Source organism: Taudactylus pleione, unplaced genomic scaffold (genome assembly GCF_031769625.1).
Source record: "Taudactylus pleione unplaced genomic scaffold, aTauple2 ptg000013l, whole genome shotgun sequence".
Lineage (NCBI taxonomy): Eukaryota > Metazoa > Chordata > Amphibia > Anura > Myobatrachidae > Taudactylus > Taudactylus pleione.
The window spans coordinates 1,306,448-1,321,845 of NW_028284416.1; the positions used below are offsets into that span (position 1 = coordinate 1,306,448).

At 42.1% G+C, this 15,398-nt stretch overlaps 1 protein-coding gene across 1 annotated transcript in view; it reads left to right on the top strand.

Annotated features, from left to right (window-relative positions):
* LOC148542272 (lysophosphatidic acid receptor 6-like) overlaps nucleotides 1–15,394 on the top strand; it is a 32,801-nt gene extending 17,407 nt beyond the window's left edge. Inside the window, exon 2 of the mRNA XM_088469049.1 lies at nucleotides 13,926–15,394. Coding sequence (XP_088325175.1) covers nucleotides 13,943–15,055 — 1,113 coding nt within the window. The 5' untranslated portion in view covers nucleotides 13,926–13,942 and the 3' untranslated portion in view covers nucleotides 15,056–15,394. The remainder of the gene's footprint in view (nucleotides 1–13,925) is intronic.
* Nucleotides 15,395–15,398: the final 4 nt, after the last annotated feature.

Consider the following 15,398-nt stretch of genomic DNA (forward strand, 5'->3'; position numbering starts at 1 on the left):
CACACACCATCCTACAAGACATCAAGGCATCTCCACACAACACCCATCAAGGCATCTCCACAATCACCCTGCAGGACATCAAGGCAACTCCACACATCACCCTACAGGACATCAAGTCAACTCCACACATCACCTTATAGGACATCAGGGCATCTCTACACATCACCCTACAGGACATCAAGGCTTCTCTACACATCACCCTACAGGACATCAGGGCATCTCCACACATCACCCTACAGGACATCAGGGCATCTCCACACATCACCCTACAGGACATCAGGGCATCTCCACACATCACCCTACAGGACATCTGGGCATCTCCACACATCACCCTACAGGACATCAGGGCATCTCCACACATCACCCTACAGGACATCAGGGCATCTCCACACAACACCCATCAAGGCATCTCCACAATCACCCTACAGGACATCAAGGCAACTCCACACATCACCCTACAGGACATCAGGGCATCTCCTCACATCACCCTACAGGACATCAGGGCATCTCCTCACATCACCCTACAGGACATCAAGGCTTCTCCACACATCACCTTACGGGACATTAAGGCATCTCCACACATCACCCTACAGGACATCAGGGTATCTCCACACATCACCCTACAGGACATCTGGGTATCTCCACACATCACCCTACAGGACATCTGGGCATCTCCACACATCACCCTACAGGACATCAGGGCATCTCCACACATCACCCTACAGGACATCAGGGCATCTCCACACAACACCCATCAAGGCATCTCCACAATCACCCTACAGGACATCAAGGCAACTCCACACATCACCCTACAGGACATCAGGGCATCTCCTCACATCACCCTACAGGACATCAGGGCATCTCCTCACATCACCCTACAGGACATCAAGGCTTCTCCACACACCACCTTACGGGACATCAAGACATCTCCACACATCACCCTACAGGACATCAGGGCATCTCCACACATCACCCTACAGGACATCAGGGCATCTCCTCACATCACCCTACAGGACATCAGGGCATCTCTACACATCACCCTACAGGACATCAAGGCTTCTCCACACATCACCTTACGGGACATTAAGGCATCTCCACACATCACCTTACAGGACATCAAGGCATCTCCACATATAACTTAACAAAGACAAAAAGAGAAATTTCACATTTGTAAATTTACTTGGTGGAGGAAACAGTGTTTGTAGGCCATACTCACATGACCTCCCACTACAGCCTAGTGCATTAGTGCAGTGGTTCTCAAACTCGGTCCTCAGGACCCCACACAGTGCATGTTTTCCAGGTCGCCCAGCAGGTGCACAGGTGTATTCATTACTCACTGACATTTTAAAAGATTCACATGTCAAGCTAATTATTTCACTTGTGGTTATGTGAGGAGACCTGCAAAACATGCACTGTTTGGGGTCCTGATGACCGAGTTTGAGAACCTGTGCATTAGTGTATCCACCATGCTCTATTTGTATATTTAATATAGATGGTAACATGATGGCAGCTGTCACTTCCCTTACAGAGACTAAAAATAATTTAGAATCTGATATTCTCGAGAAAAAAATAAGGTGACACAAGCACTGACAGGAAGTCTAATGACAACTTCTTCAAGTCACTTTTTACACAATACTTATTGGACACTATTCAGAATCCTTCATCTGCGACGTGAGTGAGGTGAGTGCTCTGCTCTATAATTATTGTTAAATACACTCTCCTCTATATAATACTTTGTTCTGTAGCAATGTCTCCCAGCTCCCCAACAGGTCATGTTGTCAAACCAAATAAATAATTTTACTAGTATTGCATATATAACCCGATAGTCACATAAGATATTAAAAAATAAGGAATAAACCGTAGTGATATATAATACAAAGGTTTAGTATTGGTACATGTGAACATGTACAGAAGGTCTGCGCCTGATAAATAAACACGATACGTTAAATATGAGTGAGTGAGTGTAGAACTAGGTGAAATAATGCCAACAAATACAATAGTAACGAAATCCCTTTTATTTGAGTCACATTGCTCAGGGAATATAGATTATGCACATGCTTGATTTAATCTAATTAATCTGCTTGTGTGGTTTAATGAAATAGGGCGGGGACATAGGGGGGGAGGGGGTTTAAAGAAAAAGGATAAGACTAAAGTGATAATGTTAAAAATAAATGGCTACTGCAGAGTTTACAATGGCCAACTAAAATATGAGGTGTCTGAATGGAGATCGGTGGGTGGTAAGGGGTCCCTCACTCCCACCGCAGAGCGTCACTATGGTTCTCAATTAACAAGTCCGTTGCCTGATCAGCATGTACCGTCTCTGGTGAGGCCTCACCTGTTCGATGTCTTCTTGCTTCTCCGGGATCGTACGTGCCGTATCCCGGTGTGTGCACTTCAATTGCACAGCGGCGTGGTCCCCGCAGTGTCCTCTGGAGCCAGCGTCCGTCGGCCAGTACAGTGCAGTCGGGAGACAGCAAGGTCCGGCCGCGAACGGAGCTGGTGGGTGTCTGCGCGCTCTACTTCCCTGGGTAGGAAAGAGACTTGGAGCTGTCACGGTGTCCTGTCTTGGTCTGTTAGTTGCTGGAATCCTCGTTCTCCAATGTGTGTCAGCCTTCTGGCCTTCCTTAGGGAGTCTGGTGGGAGTCAACCTGAAGTGGGCAGTTTTTATAGGTCAAAATGTGACATAATTGTTTGGTAGATAATTCTGCGGGTGCAGTTTCACATTTTACTCCCTGTGATTACTGCTTTTACTTCATTTTCAAGATTTAAACCATATTGTGCTAATGTTTTTTAAATTAATCATCCATTTAAGCTATTCTTTATTAATCTTTTTGATAAAGTCACCTCCCCTCCAATTTTTTTAGACTTATTGAAACCCCAGAAAAACCAAGCCTGTTGGATCCTGATTATGAAGAAGTTTGAAATGGTTGGATAAATTATGTGTATGGTATCTACACCTTTTCTGATGTTCCTTATGTGTTCTGAAATGCGCACTTTGAGTTTCCTAGTGGTTCTTCCAACATACTGTTGCTCCCATGGGCAAGTTATGAGATAGATCACTCCCTCATGTTCGCATGTCAGATGGTCTTGTATCCTATATTCTGTCCTAGTTTGGTTGGAGGTGAATTTGCCTGTTTTTTTTAGTAGTGGTTCCCCTGGAGAGTTTGCATGGGGGGCACCTTACACAATAAAAGAACCCCGGGGTGGTAGGGTTACTGGTTAGTGTTGTCTGTATTTGTTCTTTTTTTGGCAAGTGGCTGTGAACTAATCTCTGTTTGAGGTAAGTGGCTCTCCTAAAAACAATTTTTGGTTTTTCAGGGAGAAGATCGTTAAGGGTTTCATCCCTTAATAGTATATGCCAATGCTTGCGAAGAATCTTACTCAGTTGTTTATAGTTGTTATTATACTGTGTTATGAAAAGGATGCTTTATTTGTTTTTTTTTTTTTTATATAGGTAAGTAGTGTGTCTCTGTCTGTTGTTTCTGTTTTTTCAAATGCATTATGTACTTTCCTTTATCGTATTCTTTTTCAACAAACTGCTGTTCTAGTATTTTTCCTTGTGATTCATAGTCTGCCAAATTGCTACAGTTTCTTCTAATTCTCGTGAATTGACCAATCGGGATGTTTCCTAACCAGTTGGGGTGGTGTCCACTATTTGAGAGGATATAACTGTTTACATCGACGGGTACAACTCCAAATTATTGATAATATATGAATGCAATAAAACTTTGCAATCAATTGAGGTTTTTAGCATAATCATGGCCAAGGTTATGGGCCTACCCACCATATCGAGGTAACCTCTTTAGGGTAGGTCTCTAACATACTAGGGTTCAAATCCAGAGCGCAGGACTCCCCAAACTGGCCCTAGGTTTATTGTATGTCTTGGTGCAGATCTGATTTCCTTCAGTGTAAATGGTTATGTCCAAGAAGTTTACATGTGTTCTGCTGTAGTTTGTTGTGAAGATGAGATTATTGTCATTTTGATTAATGTAATCTAGGAATTGTAACAGCCCTTGTTTGTCTCCATGCCAGATAAAGATGATGTAATCTATAAAGCATCTCCAGAGGACTAGGTTTGCCCCGAATCTATGCTCAGACCAGATAGTTACCTCCTCCAACCTGCTCATAAAGAGATTAGCATAGCTCGGGGCAAACCTAGTCCCCATCGCTGTCCTTGTCTTGTCGATAGTAATTACCTTAGAACCAGAAGTAATTATGCTGTAAAATGAACATTATGCAGTCAACTAAAAAATTGGTTTGTAGGTCTGTCATGCTTTCGTCTTGCTGTAAAAAGTGTTTTATTGGGGCGTGGCCTGACTGGATACCAGGGCAGACGTGTTGCACCTCAGCTCCCTACAAACCCTCATAGAGTGCCCTGCTACGCCTGCCCCTCGCTGTTTGGGGAGACCTCTCCTGCATACTTACCCCCTCTGGGCTCCGCTGATCCCCCGGCTGGAGGTCGCGAAGGATTATCTCCTCCGGGGCCTTTGCGGCCTACTCCGCCTCCAGAGTCCCCGGCCTCGATTTTCAAGCCGGGCCCGCCGGTGCCGCACTTGCCGCCGATCGCGGCCGGACTTTCCCGCGGCCGTCCTGTCACCTTGGACCCCACTCTGCCTGACTGGAGTGGCGGTCTAGGTGGCCTGTGGAGTCGGGGGAACCCAGGAAGGTCCGGTAAACGGAGCCGCGAATCGCAGGGGGGGCGCCATTTTGGCTCCTTTATAACTTCCCCTGCATTACCTCAACATCTGCCGCTTGGGAGACCCTGACACCAGGAGTAAAGAGGACACCTTACCAGGGCCCCTTTGACCAACCACCTCTATACACAGGTACATGATAATATCAAATTAATTCCTGTGTTGAACTGTGGCTCCTGATCCCTGGCTCCCTTAAATCTGCTCCCTGAGTACACATTGAGATACTGCAGCTATAGGTGGCCGTGACGAGTGACCTGTCGGCTGGCCCGGGGTTGCAGTTTTGACTCTGGTCTCCTTAATATTGCAGTACCCTCTTCAGAGAGTAATCGAGTTATAGCAGACGCCATTTTGGATCTTCTGTGCAAACATATAATACCAAAATCAGTCACCTCTATGGTTATTGCTCTCTATGCCTACTTGTTCTCCAGGAGCCCGGGCGGATTACTGAAGTGTTGTTACTAGTTGTGACTCACTATGTCTCTCTGAAACAGCTTTCCGCGTTGACCCTGATGCCTCTCTGAAACTTATCAACATGCAGATTTAATCTTTCCTTCTCAATGTAACCACCGATCATAAATTTAAACATCACCAGTACCTGTATCTGCTCGACACTAGTTGGAGGTGCCGCTTCATTGGATCACATCGGTATGGCTCCAAAAAGAATAAAAGCGGCCAAATCAGCCCCACCTGTTCACTTTTTTGGATCCTCTTCTACCTCTACTAAAAGTCGTCTTCAACAATCACCACCTGAGTCTGCTACGTCTCCAAAATCCCCACCTAGACAAGCAAGTGGTCCTCCTATACCTTCTCAGGAAAATGAGGACAGTTTAGATGGTCCAGTTACCCTGCGTTCCATTCATACTATGTTAACGTCATTTAAGGTGGATATAACCTCGGAATTAAAATCTACCATTCAATCTCTGAGAGCTGATATTAGTGAAATCGGAGATCGTACCGACCATTTGGAATCTAAAATGGAAGAATTGGTTGCATCACATAACGACCTAATCTCAGCACATGACTCTCTGCAGGAGGAATTAACCTCTGTGCGAGACAAGGTAACAGATCTGGAAGACCGCTCCAGACGCAACAACATTAAAATAAGAGGTATTCCGGACTCCGTCACAAATGCTGAGTTATATGATCATGCCACGGAATTATTCCAGAAACTTCTTCCTGATGCCTTACCCTCTGATCTTCTGATTGACAGAATCCATAGACTTCCAAAATCCAAACAAGCTCCAGCCCAAGCACCTAAAGACACCCTCCTTAGAGTTCATTTCTTCCATATTAAGGAGCGTATACTTAAGGCTACTCTCCCTTCCTCCTCCACAGTTGAATGTCTGGACAATCTCCAACTTTTCCCTGACATTTCCCCAGCGACTCTGGCAAAACGACATCTTTTCCTCCCAATTACACTGGCCTTGCGTAAAGAAAATATTCAGTACAGATGGGGATTCCCGACGAAACTGATTGTAACAAGAAATGGCTCGTATACAGTCATACAGTCTCCAGAAGATGGGCCGGCTATTCTTCAAAAATGGGGTGTTGCTCTTACTAACCCTACCAATATGCCTCCTAAACCTATACCCCAAGAATGGTCCACAGTGCCGAGGTGATCCCTTGGGGTGAAGTATCTTTACAGTTACTGGTTGTAGTTCTACCATTCCAAGCTATATTTAGTATTTTGTTATTCAATATGCTCTTTCTGTTTTTTATTATATTTGCGTGGTTATTTAGTGGATTGGGTTGATGAAGAATATACTCAATGTTATTGGTGGACCGATAGATAGCTTAATGGATAACTGGTAGTATATGAGTCTTCCATATAATTTGGGAACTGCTTTCTACAGTTTTTCAGTCTTTTGTAGTGGTTACATTGCATTTAATTTCTCCTTTTTTTTTTTTTTTTTCTTTTTTCTCCTTTCTTTATATACATAAATGATATTTGATAGGTTGTATCAAATATGGCTGTGTTTGAATGCTAACTATGTTGTTAATATTACAATTGAAGGAATTATTTGAAACGAGGGGTATTAGGTGGTCTTCTCTTTGAGCCTCCCCCCCCATACTTTCAATTTTTCTGTCATGTTCTGTTTCAATGACAGAAACTCTAGCTCCTTTATGGATGCTATTTCGGTTTGTTTTGTTTTTTTGTTTTATATGTTTGTTATTTTATTTATTAATTTTTTATGCATACAATCTCTGTATTTGTCATTTTTGTGCAGGTCTATTTGTAAAAAATCCACACCACATTTATCTGATTCCTCCCCATGGTCAATTTTTTAAGCATAAATGTTAAGGGCCTTAATTCACCTCACAAGCGACGTCTTGCATTAAAATACTTCTTAGATCAAAGAGCTGACATAGTAGCAATCCAAGAATCGCATTTCCCATTACATTCTACTCCTCAGTTTATTAATAAAGCCTATCCGACTTGCTATACCTCCTGTGGCCCATTTAAGAGGAATGGAGTAGCCATACTTTTGAGCAGATCATGCCCATTTAAAATAGAAAGTAAATGGGTGGATTGCAGTGGTAGATATATTATCTTGGTGGGGAAGATAGGTACTAAATACATCACTCTAGTGTCAATATATGTCCCTAATACAAGACAACCTAGTTTTCTTAAAAAGTTTTTACTTAAATTACAGGAGACTAGAAAGGGTGCTTTATTCATTATGGGCGACTTTAATCTTGCACCAGATCCTAAATTGGACAAATCTTCTTCTCTCGATAAACAATCATTGAATGTGGCTTCCTCCCTAGCTCATTCCTTCTCGCACTTGTTGGCTGAACATGACCTCTATGATGTTTGGAGAATCAAACACTCAAGAACACGTGATTATACCTTCTATTCAGCAGTTCACAAATCATACTCTAGAATAGATCTTCTCTTGACTGATAAATGGTCTCTCCAGTCCATTCCCCGGATTGATATTTTACCAATTACTTGGTCCGACCATGCTCCCTTACTATGGTCTTGGACCCCCTTTCCCACGTCTCCCACCTGTAGACCTTGGCGTTTACAAGAATATATTTTATTAGATGATGTTGGCTCGCGTGTCATGACTGACACATTGACTGCATATGTAGAACTAAATTCTCCCAAAGACACTTCAGCCACGAATCATTGGTGTGCACTCAAGGCGGTAATGAGGGGGGCTGCTATACAAGCCGCAGTTAAGATTCGGAAATCGAATCAAGAAATATATCTCGCATATCAAGCTGATCTTTTAAAATTAGAAACACAACATAAACAAAATCCAAAGGATTCTATTGTCCTCTCTGCCCTATTAGAAGCCAGGAAGAAGTTAAATAATCTACACCTCTCCCAAATTCAACGTGCTATCACTACATTAAATCAGAAGTTTTACTCTCTTGGAAATAGAGCCAATAAACTGCTAGCCCGCAAGCTTAGAGGGAAAAATGCTATCAATAGAATTAAAAGTCTCTCTAACCCCAATGGATCCTCAATATCAAATCCTAAAGATATTGCTCAACAATTCGCCTTATACTATGAAAAGCTTTATAACCTTTCTCAAGATACCCATATACCTCAGCCCTCTGAATCTGTGATAAATTCATTCTTAGATTCTATTAATCTTCCATGTCTTTCCCCTTTAGAAGCAGAAGCTCTATGTGTCCCTTGGAGTGATAGCGATGTATTAAGAGCGGTTAAATCCCTTAAAACAGATAAAGCACCTGGCCCAGATGGATTCATTAACAGTTTCTATACGCATTTTCAAACCATTTTGACCCCTATTTTAATAAATTTATTCAACGATGTCTCTACTCAATCATTTCCTAAAGAAATGTTAGAAGCCCAAATCATCACTATTTTGAAGCCTGGCAAGGACCCGACACTTTGCCCAAACTATAGGCCAATAGCTCTATTAAATTCAGATATCAAATTATATGCAAAAATAATCACTAATAGATTGAATCCTATTCTCCCTAATTTAGTTTCTTTTGATCAGGTGGGCTTTATCTTAGGGAGACAAGCGCCAGACAATACCAGAAGAGTTTTTTCCCTTCTGGAAGCCCAAGCAGCTTGTTCCGTGCCTATGGTTTTATTGTCCTTAGACGCGGAAAAAGCCTTTGATAGGCTACACTGGCTTTTCATGTCCCGGGTCCTGGTTAAGTTTGGCTTTTCTGGCTTGTTTTTGAAGGCTATCTTGAATCTCTACACTGTCCCTTCGGCTAGAGTATACAGTAATGGGTTTTTGTCCAACGGTTTTAATATCTCTAACGGGACTAGACAGGGGTGCCCCCTTTCACCTTTAATTTTTGCACTAGCTATGGAACCCCTCGCAGAAAAAATTAGATCCTCCTCCTCCTTTGTGGGCTTCAATATTGGCCATAAGCAGCATAGGATATGTCTTTTTGCTGATGACATCCTGCTATTCGTCACGAAACCAGACATTTCCTTACCTGCTCTTCACAATATACTTCAAGAATATACTGCATCTTCATACTATAAACTAAATACCTTAAAATCAGAAGCAATAGCATTCAATATTGACCAGGCTTCCCTAGATAGTCTCCAGAATCAATACCCTTATGCCTGGCAGACATCATCTCTTAAATATCTGGGGATCAATATCCCTTTAAATCCTCAAAATATTATTAAATATAATTATCAGCCTTTGTTAGAACAATTCTCAGCACTTACCAAAGCATGGGTTAATTATGAAATCTCCTGGATGGGCCGTCTCTCTTCTGCAAAAATGATGCTTCTTCCAAAAATTCTGTACTTATTTAGAGCCATTCCATATTTAGTTCCATTGACCCTGCTAAACAAATTCTATGCAGTTCTATCTACGTATATTTGGAAGGGTAAACGTCCTCGTATAGCTAGGACTCGACTATTTCGGTCCAAATCTAGAGGGGGACTAGCGGCTCCTAATCTCGAATTCTACCAACACGCTTGTCTTTTGGATCAGATGAAAGACTGGTTAGCCCCTCTACCGATTAAGCCATGGGTATCTATTGAAATCTCTGTATCTCAAACTCTCCCCTTACAGGACATCTTGTGGACTAAAACTGCTGATAGACCCCATAAATCCCTTATTCCAAAGAGCGTCTCTGATACCCTTATAGCTTGGGACAAATTGATTTCCACACATGGAGAATTTTCTCTTCCCTCGTCTCACATTTCTATATTAGCCCTTTCTCGACTGATCCAGGATCTAGTATTAACACCCTGGCATGAGAAAGGTATTATAACAGTTAGAGATCTTTATACTAACCATCAATTTAAATCCTTTCAACAATTACAGGATCAATATGGTATTCCCAAAACTGACTTTTTTAAATTTTTGCAGGTGAGACACTGGGTATTTTCTAACTCTGGCCCAAATCATCTCCTTCCCACCCCACCTCCCTATATACTTTCTAAACTGTCTACTACTGGCCATAAGAGTGGTATTTCTATGTGGTATAATACGCTTATGACTCCGATAGAGGAGTCTAAACTTTCTATACAATTCAATTGGGAGTCGGATCTTAATATATCTCTAACTGAAGAAGATTGGTCTATTCTATTTATGAACATTTTCAAAATGTCCAAATGTTTGAACCATTCTGAAATGCTTTATAAACTAATTCACGGCTTATATTACACCCCGGTCAAGTTGCATAGAATCTGGCCAGACTCCTCTAAATTATGTTGGAGGAATTACGGGTTAGACGGTACTCTGATACATATCTTTTGGTCTTGTCCTAATATATTTTCCTTATGGTCAGAGGTATTTCAATTAATAGCTCAGGTCACTATGGAGTCTCTTCCCCAATCTCCAGAAATCGCACTCCTACATTATTTTCCTCCTACAATACAATCACATAATAAGTATGTTGTTGGACACATTTTGATAGCTACAAGGGCAGCTCTAGCACAATATTGGAAGAGACCTGACCCCCCATCTCTCTCGATAATAATATCCAAAATTCAGAGAAGTTTTGAAATGGAAACCTCTGGATTTAAATATTCTTCATCATCCTCGTCCCCACTACTAAAATGGCGACCCTGGTCGGCCTTTATTGAATCATCTTCTCACACGACATCCATAATTGGCTAGCTTTAACACTGCCCCAACTCGATATGGAAAAGGTTAATATGACAGACCACACATGTTTTCCCACAATTAATGGTTGTATGTATTGTACTGTTCTGTTTTGTCTATTATAATTTATAGTAATGTTTTGTATTACTTGGTTTTTCTATGTAATACTTGCTATATTTTTATTTTCTTTTTTTTATATTATATAATTTGTCTAGTTTATATGTTTTTCTGTATTATATTTTTTTATTTTTTTTATTTTATTTTATTTGTATAAAATTTCAAAAATATAAAGTTTATATTATGATGATTGTAAATTACTGTTTACTATTGTCTTATCTGATGTATATTGGATTTTCTTGTTCTACTAATAAAAATTATTTGAGTTAAAAAAAAAAAAGTGTTTTATTGATTCTGTCCCTTGTTGGTGATTTATCACTGTGTACAATGAAGTAACATCACTGGTGCAAAGCCAGTAAGCTTTGGACCAGTCTAGTTGTTGCAATATTTGGAGAATATCTGTAGTGTCATGGATATATGATTTCTGAATTTGGACGTACGACTAGAGAAAAGTGTCGATATTCTGTGAGAGGTTGGATGTGAGTGAGTTAATTCCAGATATTATGGTATGTCCTGGGGGTTGTGTGGTATTCTTATGAATCTTTGGTAAATAATAAATTACCGGATGGGGGTTGTCGATGAATTTATGTTCATGTTCTGTTAGTATCCCTTTTGTTAGACTCTCTTGTAGTAGTTTCCTCAAAAGGGTCTGATACTGTGTGGTGGGGTCATTTGGGAGTACTGTGTATGTACTTTTGTCACTCACGATTCTGGTGCATTCAGCTATATAGTCCTTCTCATCTAGAAGGACTACCCCACCTCCCTTATCCGCTGGTTTTATGACAGGTTTGGTGTTTTGAGTGAGTTCTGTCAATGCTTGTTTCTATTTTAACGTCAATTTCAAGTTTTTTTAATGGTATCTTGGTTTTTATATCTTCTATGTGCTTGGAAACTAATTTCTCAAATGTCTCAATCAGCGGACCTTTCATATGTGATGGATAGAAGGTGGTCTAAGGTTCATATGTTTGAATTGGGAGTTGTTATAATCTGAAGACTGTCGTAAACACAGATTTTTAGTAAAATACTTGGCCAAAGCTAATTTCCTTGTGAACCAGTGGATGTCTAAATAGGTTTCAAATTTATTAAGGCCTTTTTTTGGTGCGAACTTAAGACCTTGGTTAAGGAGAGAAATGTGTGCTTGGTCAAGTTGAACTGTACTTAAATTAAAGATCCTTGTTCCTCTTTTGTCGGAGGATTTGTAAATACAATGTTTTTTGGGTGTTTTGCTTGCCTCTCCTCTACAGCCTCTCCTAGTTCCTCTTTTCCTTTTGTTTTGAATGTTGCATGACTGTTCGCAGGCTTGTACAACTGCGTCCAGCTCTAAAAAATGGGTTCTCCATGTATTCTCGGTGGTGTTGAAGTTTTGTGAGTCTAGATTCTCAATAATGGTATCTTGAATGTTGTTTGCTGTTTTCTCTATGCCCCCTTAATATTCAGAGGTCCCATTTAGGTTACAGCCAGGGCTGGATTAAGGGGGGGGGCAACAGGGGCGGTCGTCCCTGGGCCCCCACACACAGAGGGGCCCCCACACAGGGTCGGTGTGATCCTGCCAAGAACAGGTGTCCAGTTACACCTGTTCCCGGATTGAGGCTCACTGCCGAGATCCAGTGTTACTGTATGCAGCGGCACAGTCAGTGCCACTTCATACAGCGCAGAGCAGCTCCCGAGTCCTCTCACCGGCGCCATGTAACACATTGTGTCCACGACATCGATGAAAAGACCAGGGAGCAGCTCTGCCGGGAGGTCACACCCGCACGCTGTCCCTCAGGTAAGTCAGCGGCGGAGCAATAGGCTTTGAGGGTAGGAAGGCGGTAGGCTTTGGGGGAAGGGGGAGGCTCCGTGTGGATTGAAGGGAGCCCCCACAATTTAGTTGCCCTGGGGCCCCCACAAGACTTAGGGCCTGATTCAGAGCCGCTCATAAGCGGCCGCTCGTTCGTTCCGAGCGATGTTTGCCCAACTGCCAATGCGTACGGATCGTAATACGCATGCGCGAACCAGTCAGTGCGGCCGAAAATCGTTTGTTCGCTAAATAGCGAATGCCTGCTATTTTGAGTGACAGGAGGAGGCGTGTGTGGGTGGTAACAGGGGAAGGTGCTTGAAAACGGGGAGTGGAGATCCGAACGCAGGCGTGCTTAAAGGTCAAAATGGGCGTTTTATGGGTGTGCATAATTAATACAGCAGCGTCATTGACCACGTCACTGGGTTATTTTATAATCAGAACTGCTCGCAAGATTGTGGTAGGAAAAAACAACCACAAGAATAGCGAGCAGTTCATACGCTGGTCTATGTACTCGATTAATCTAATAAATAGCGGACATGACGTAGGATGCGAGCGGCCAGGGGGCTTAGTTATTCAAAAAACGACCGCAAGTTTTGTTCGCTCGTTCAGACATAGAGGCATGAACAGACCGCAAAGAGCGAACGGTTCATTTGAATAGCCACCCCCTTTATTCTGAACGAACGACCGCAAATAGCGTCCGGCTCTGAATGAGGTCCTTAATCCGGCCCTGGTTACAGCAGGTGTGTGGGTTGAGGTTTATTGGAAGGGCTCACGTGTGCTCAGGTGGCTGTACGGGACCAGGTGGATTGTAAAGTTCTGTGTTAGCTATAGCCAAAAAATGATTGCTATATTTGTGTACAGGTAGGTTGAAGTTGGTGTGTTTCTCCAATGCATTTTCACAAGGTAACTTCCACTGATCTCCACTAAAGGTTTTATAATTTCTTCCTTTATACTTTTCACTGTTACTTATACTTTGTACAGTCCAGTCTGTCAGACCCTCAGCCTGTCTCCCTCCCCCTCTCTCTATGGACCATACTTGTTTTCGACCAACAGTATTTTTCCATCGCTCCAGTCTGTCTGCAGCTCATTATTCTCACAAGCCGCCCTCAGCTCCTCAGCATTTCTCAGCTCACCCCCGTCCCCTCACTCTTGTGTCCTCTGATCTCTCTAGAACTTTTTTGAATTTTCTCTTAATTCCATCACTGGTTGTCATGGCAACAGCCTCACTTCTTAAAGTGGGGGTATAACACCCTGTTATTTGATTTTCAGCTTGGTGGCCTATCGCTATGCAGAACACGTCGGTCAATGATACCATCTGTCGGCCTCAAATAATTATCCCCATCTGCCCCATCATTCTGAGCATCATCATGTTTGCTGGCTTTGTGCTGAACTGTATCAGTCTATGGATATTTTGGTTTCGGGTAAAACGTTGGAACTCAACTGTGGTTCTCCAGTTCAACTTGGCCATCTCCGATGCCATCTTCACTCCGGCAATTCCTCTGATCATTGTCTACTCCTTGAAAAACAACTGGACTTTCGGGACATTCCTCTGCCAGGGTAAGGTCTTCCTGCTCAGCACTCACACATATGGAAGTATCTATTTCCTCACATTAATCAGCATCCACAGATATTTTTCTATTGCTCGAAATGTTAAAAGAACCGCCTGGACCAAGAAGCCGTTCATCACAAAACTTTGCCTCGCTGTCTGGGGTTATCTCTGTGTACAAGGAATGCCAGCTTTCATTTTCCTAAAACCTTCTGAAGTTCACGGAGTTACTAAATGTCTCAATTTTTATAAAAGTGAACAAGCGGTATTATACTTTGTCTGGAACCTGGTCATACTCTTCTCCGGTGCCCTCATTCCTTTCTCCATAATGTTGGTCTGCTACACTCTCTTGAGGCGATATCTTCTCATGGTGAATCCTATGAACACTCTCAGCAAAGTCATGGTGTCCAAATCCATACAGACCATATTTATCTCCTTAATCATATTTCTCATCTGTTATATTCCCCAACATATCACCAGAGTCATGGGCAGCACACTCAAATTATTCTTTCCACCCATGTGCTCTTTAATTGAGAGAGTTGAGGTCGCCAACTATATCACATGGATGTTATCACAAACAAATTGCTTAATAGATCCCATGTTATACTGTTTTGCCTCAGACAGATTTAGGTACATATTGACGAGCTGGTGCGGCTTCCTGTACAGCCGTGGTAATGATCAGAGTTGTGCAACAGATGAAGCTCTCTATAACCAAGTAGAGTCAACTTCAGAAAGTCGTCGCCGTGGTCCTCAATATGGGGATAGTAGTGTCAGATCACAATATGGGGATAGTGGTGTTAGAGCACAATATGGGGATAGTATGTCAGATAGGGGAGAAAATTGTAATAAGTAACATGCAGCAGAAGAGAACAACATTCCCATAAGGTTTATCTGTAATACTTACTGCTCAGGAAAGTCAATGAGATGCCAAGGAGTACTCAGGAGGCGTCAGGTAGCTTTGCTTATTTTGTGTACAAAAATCACAAGTAATTATATAACTATAATAATTAGTTTGCATGCATGAAGATGATCTGGCTCATTATATTATAACAAATAATTGGAGCATCCAGCTCTTGTCTTCTCATGCTGGTCAATGAAATGTGAATATTTCCTGCAGGAAGAGAAGCTAAGGAAAGTGAATATGGGATCTTTGAGAGCTAAGAGTCTGAGGGGTCTATTTACTAAGTAGTGTTAGG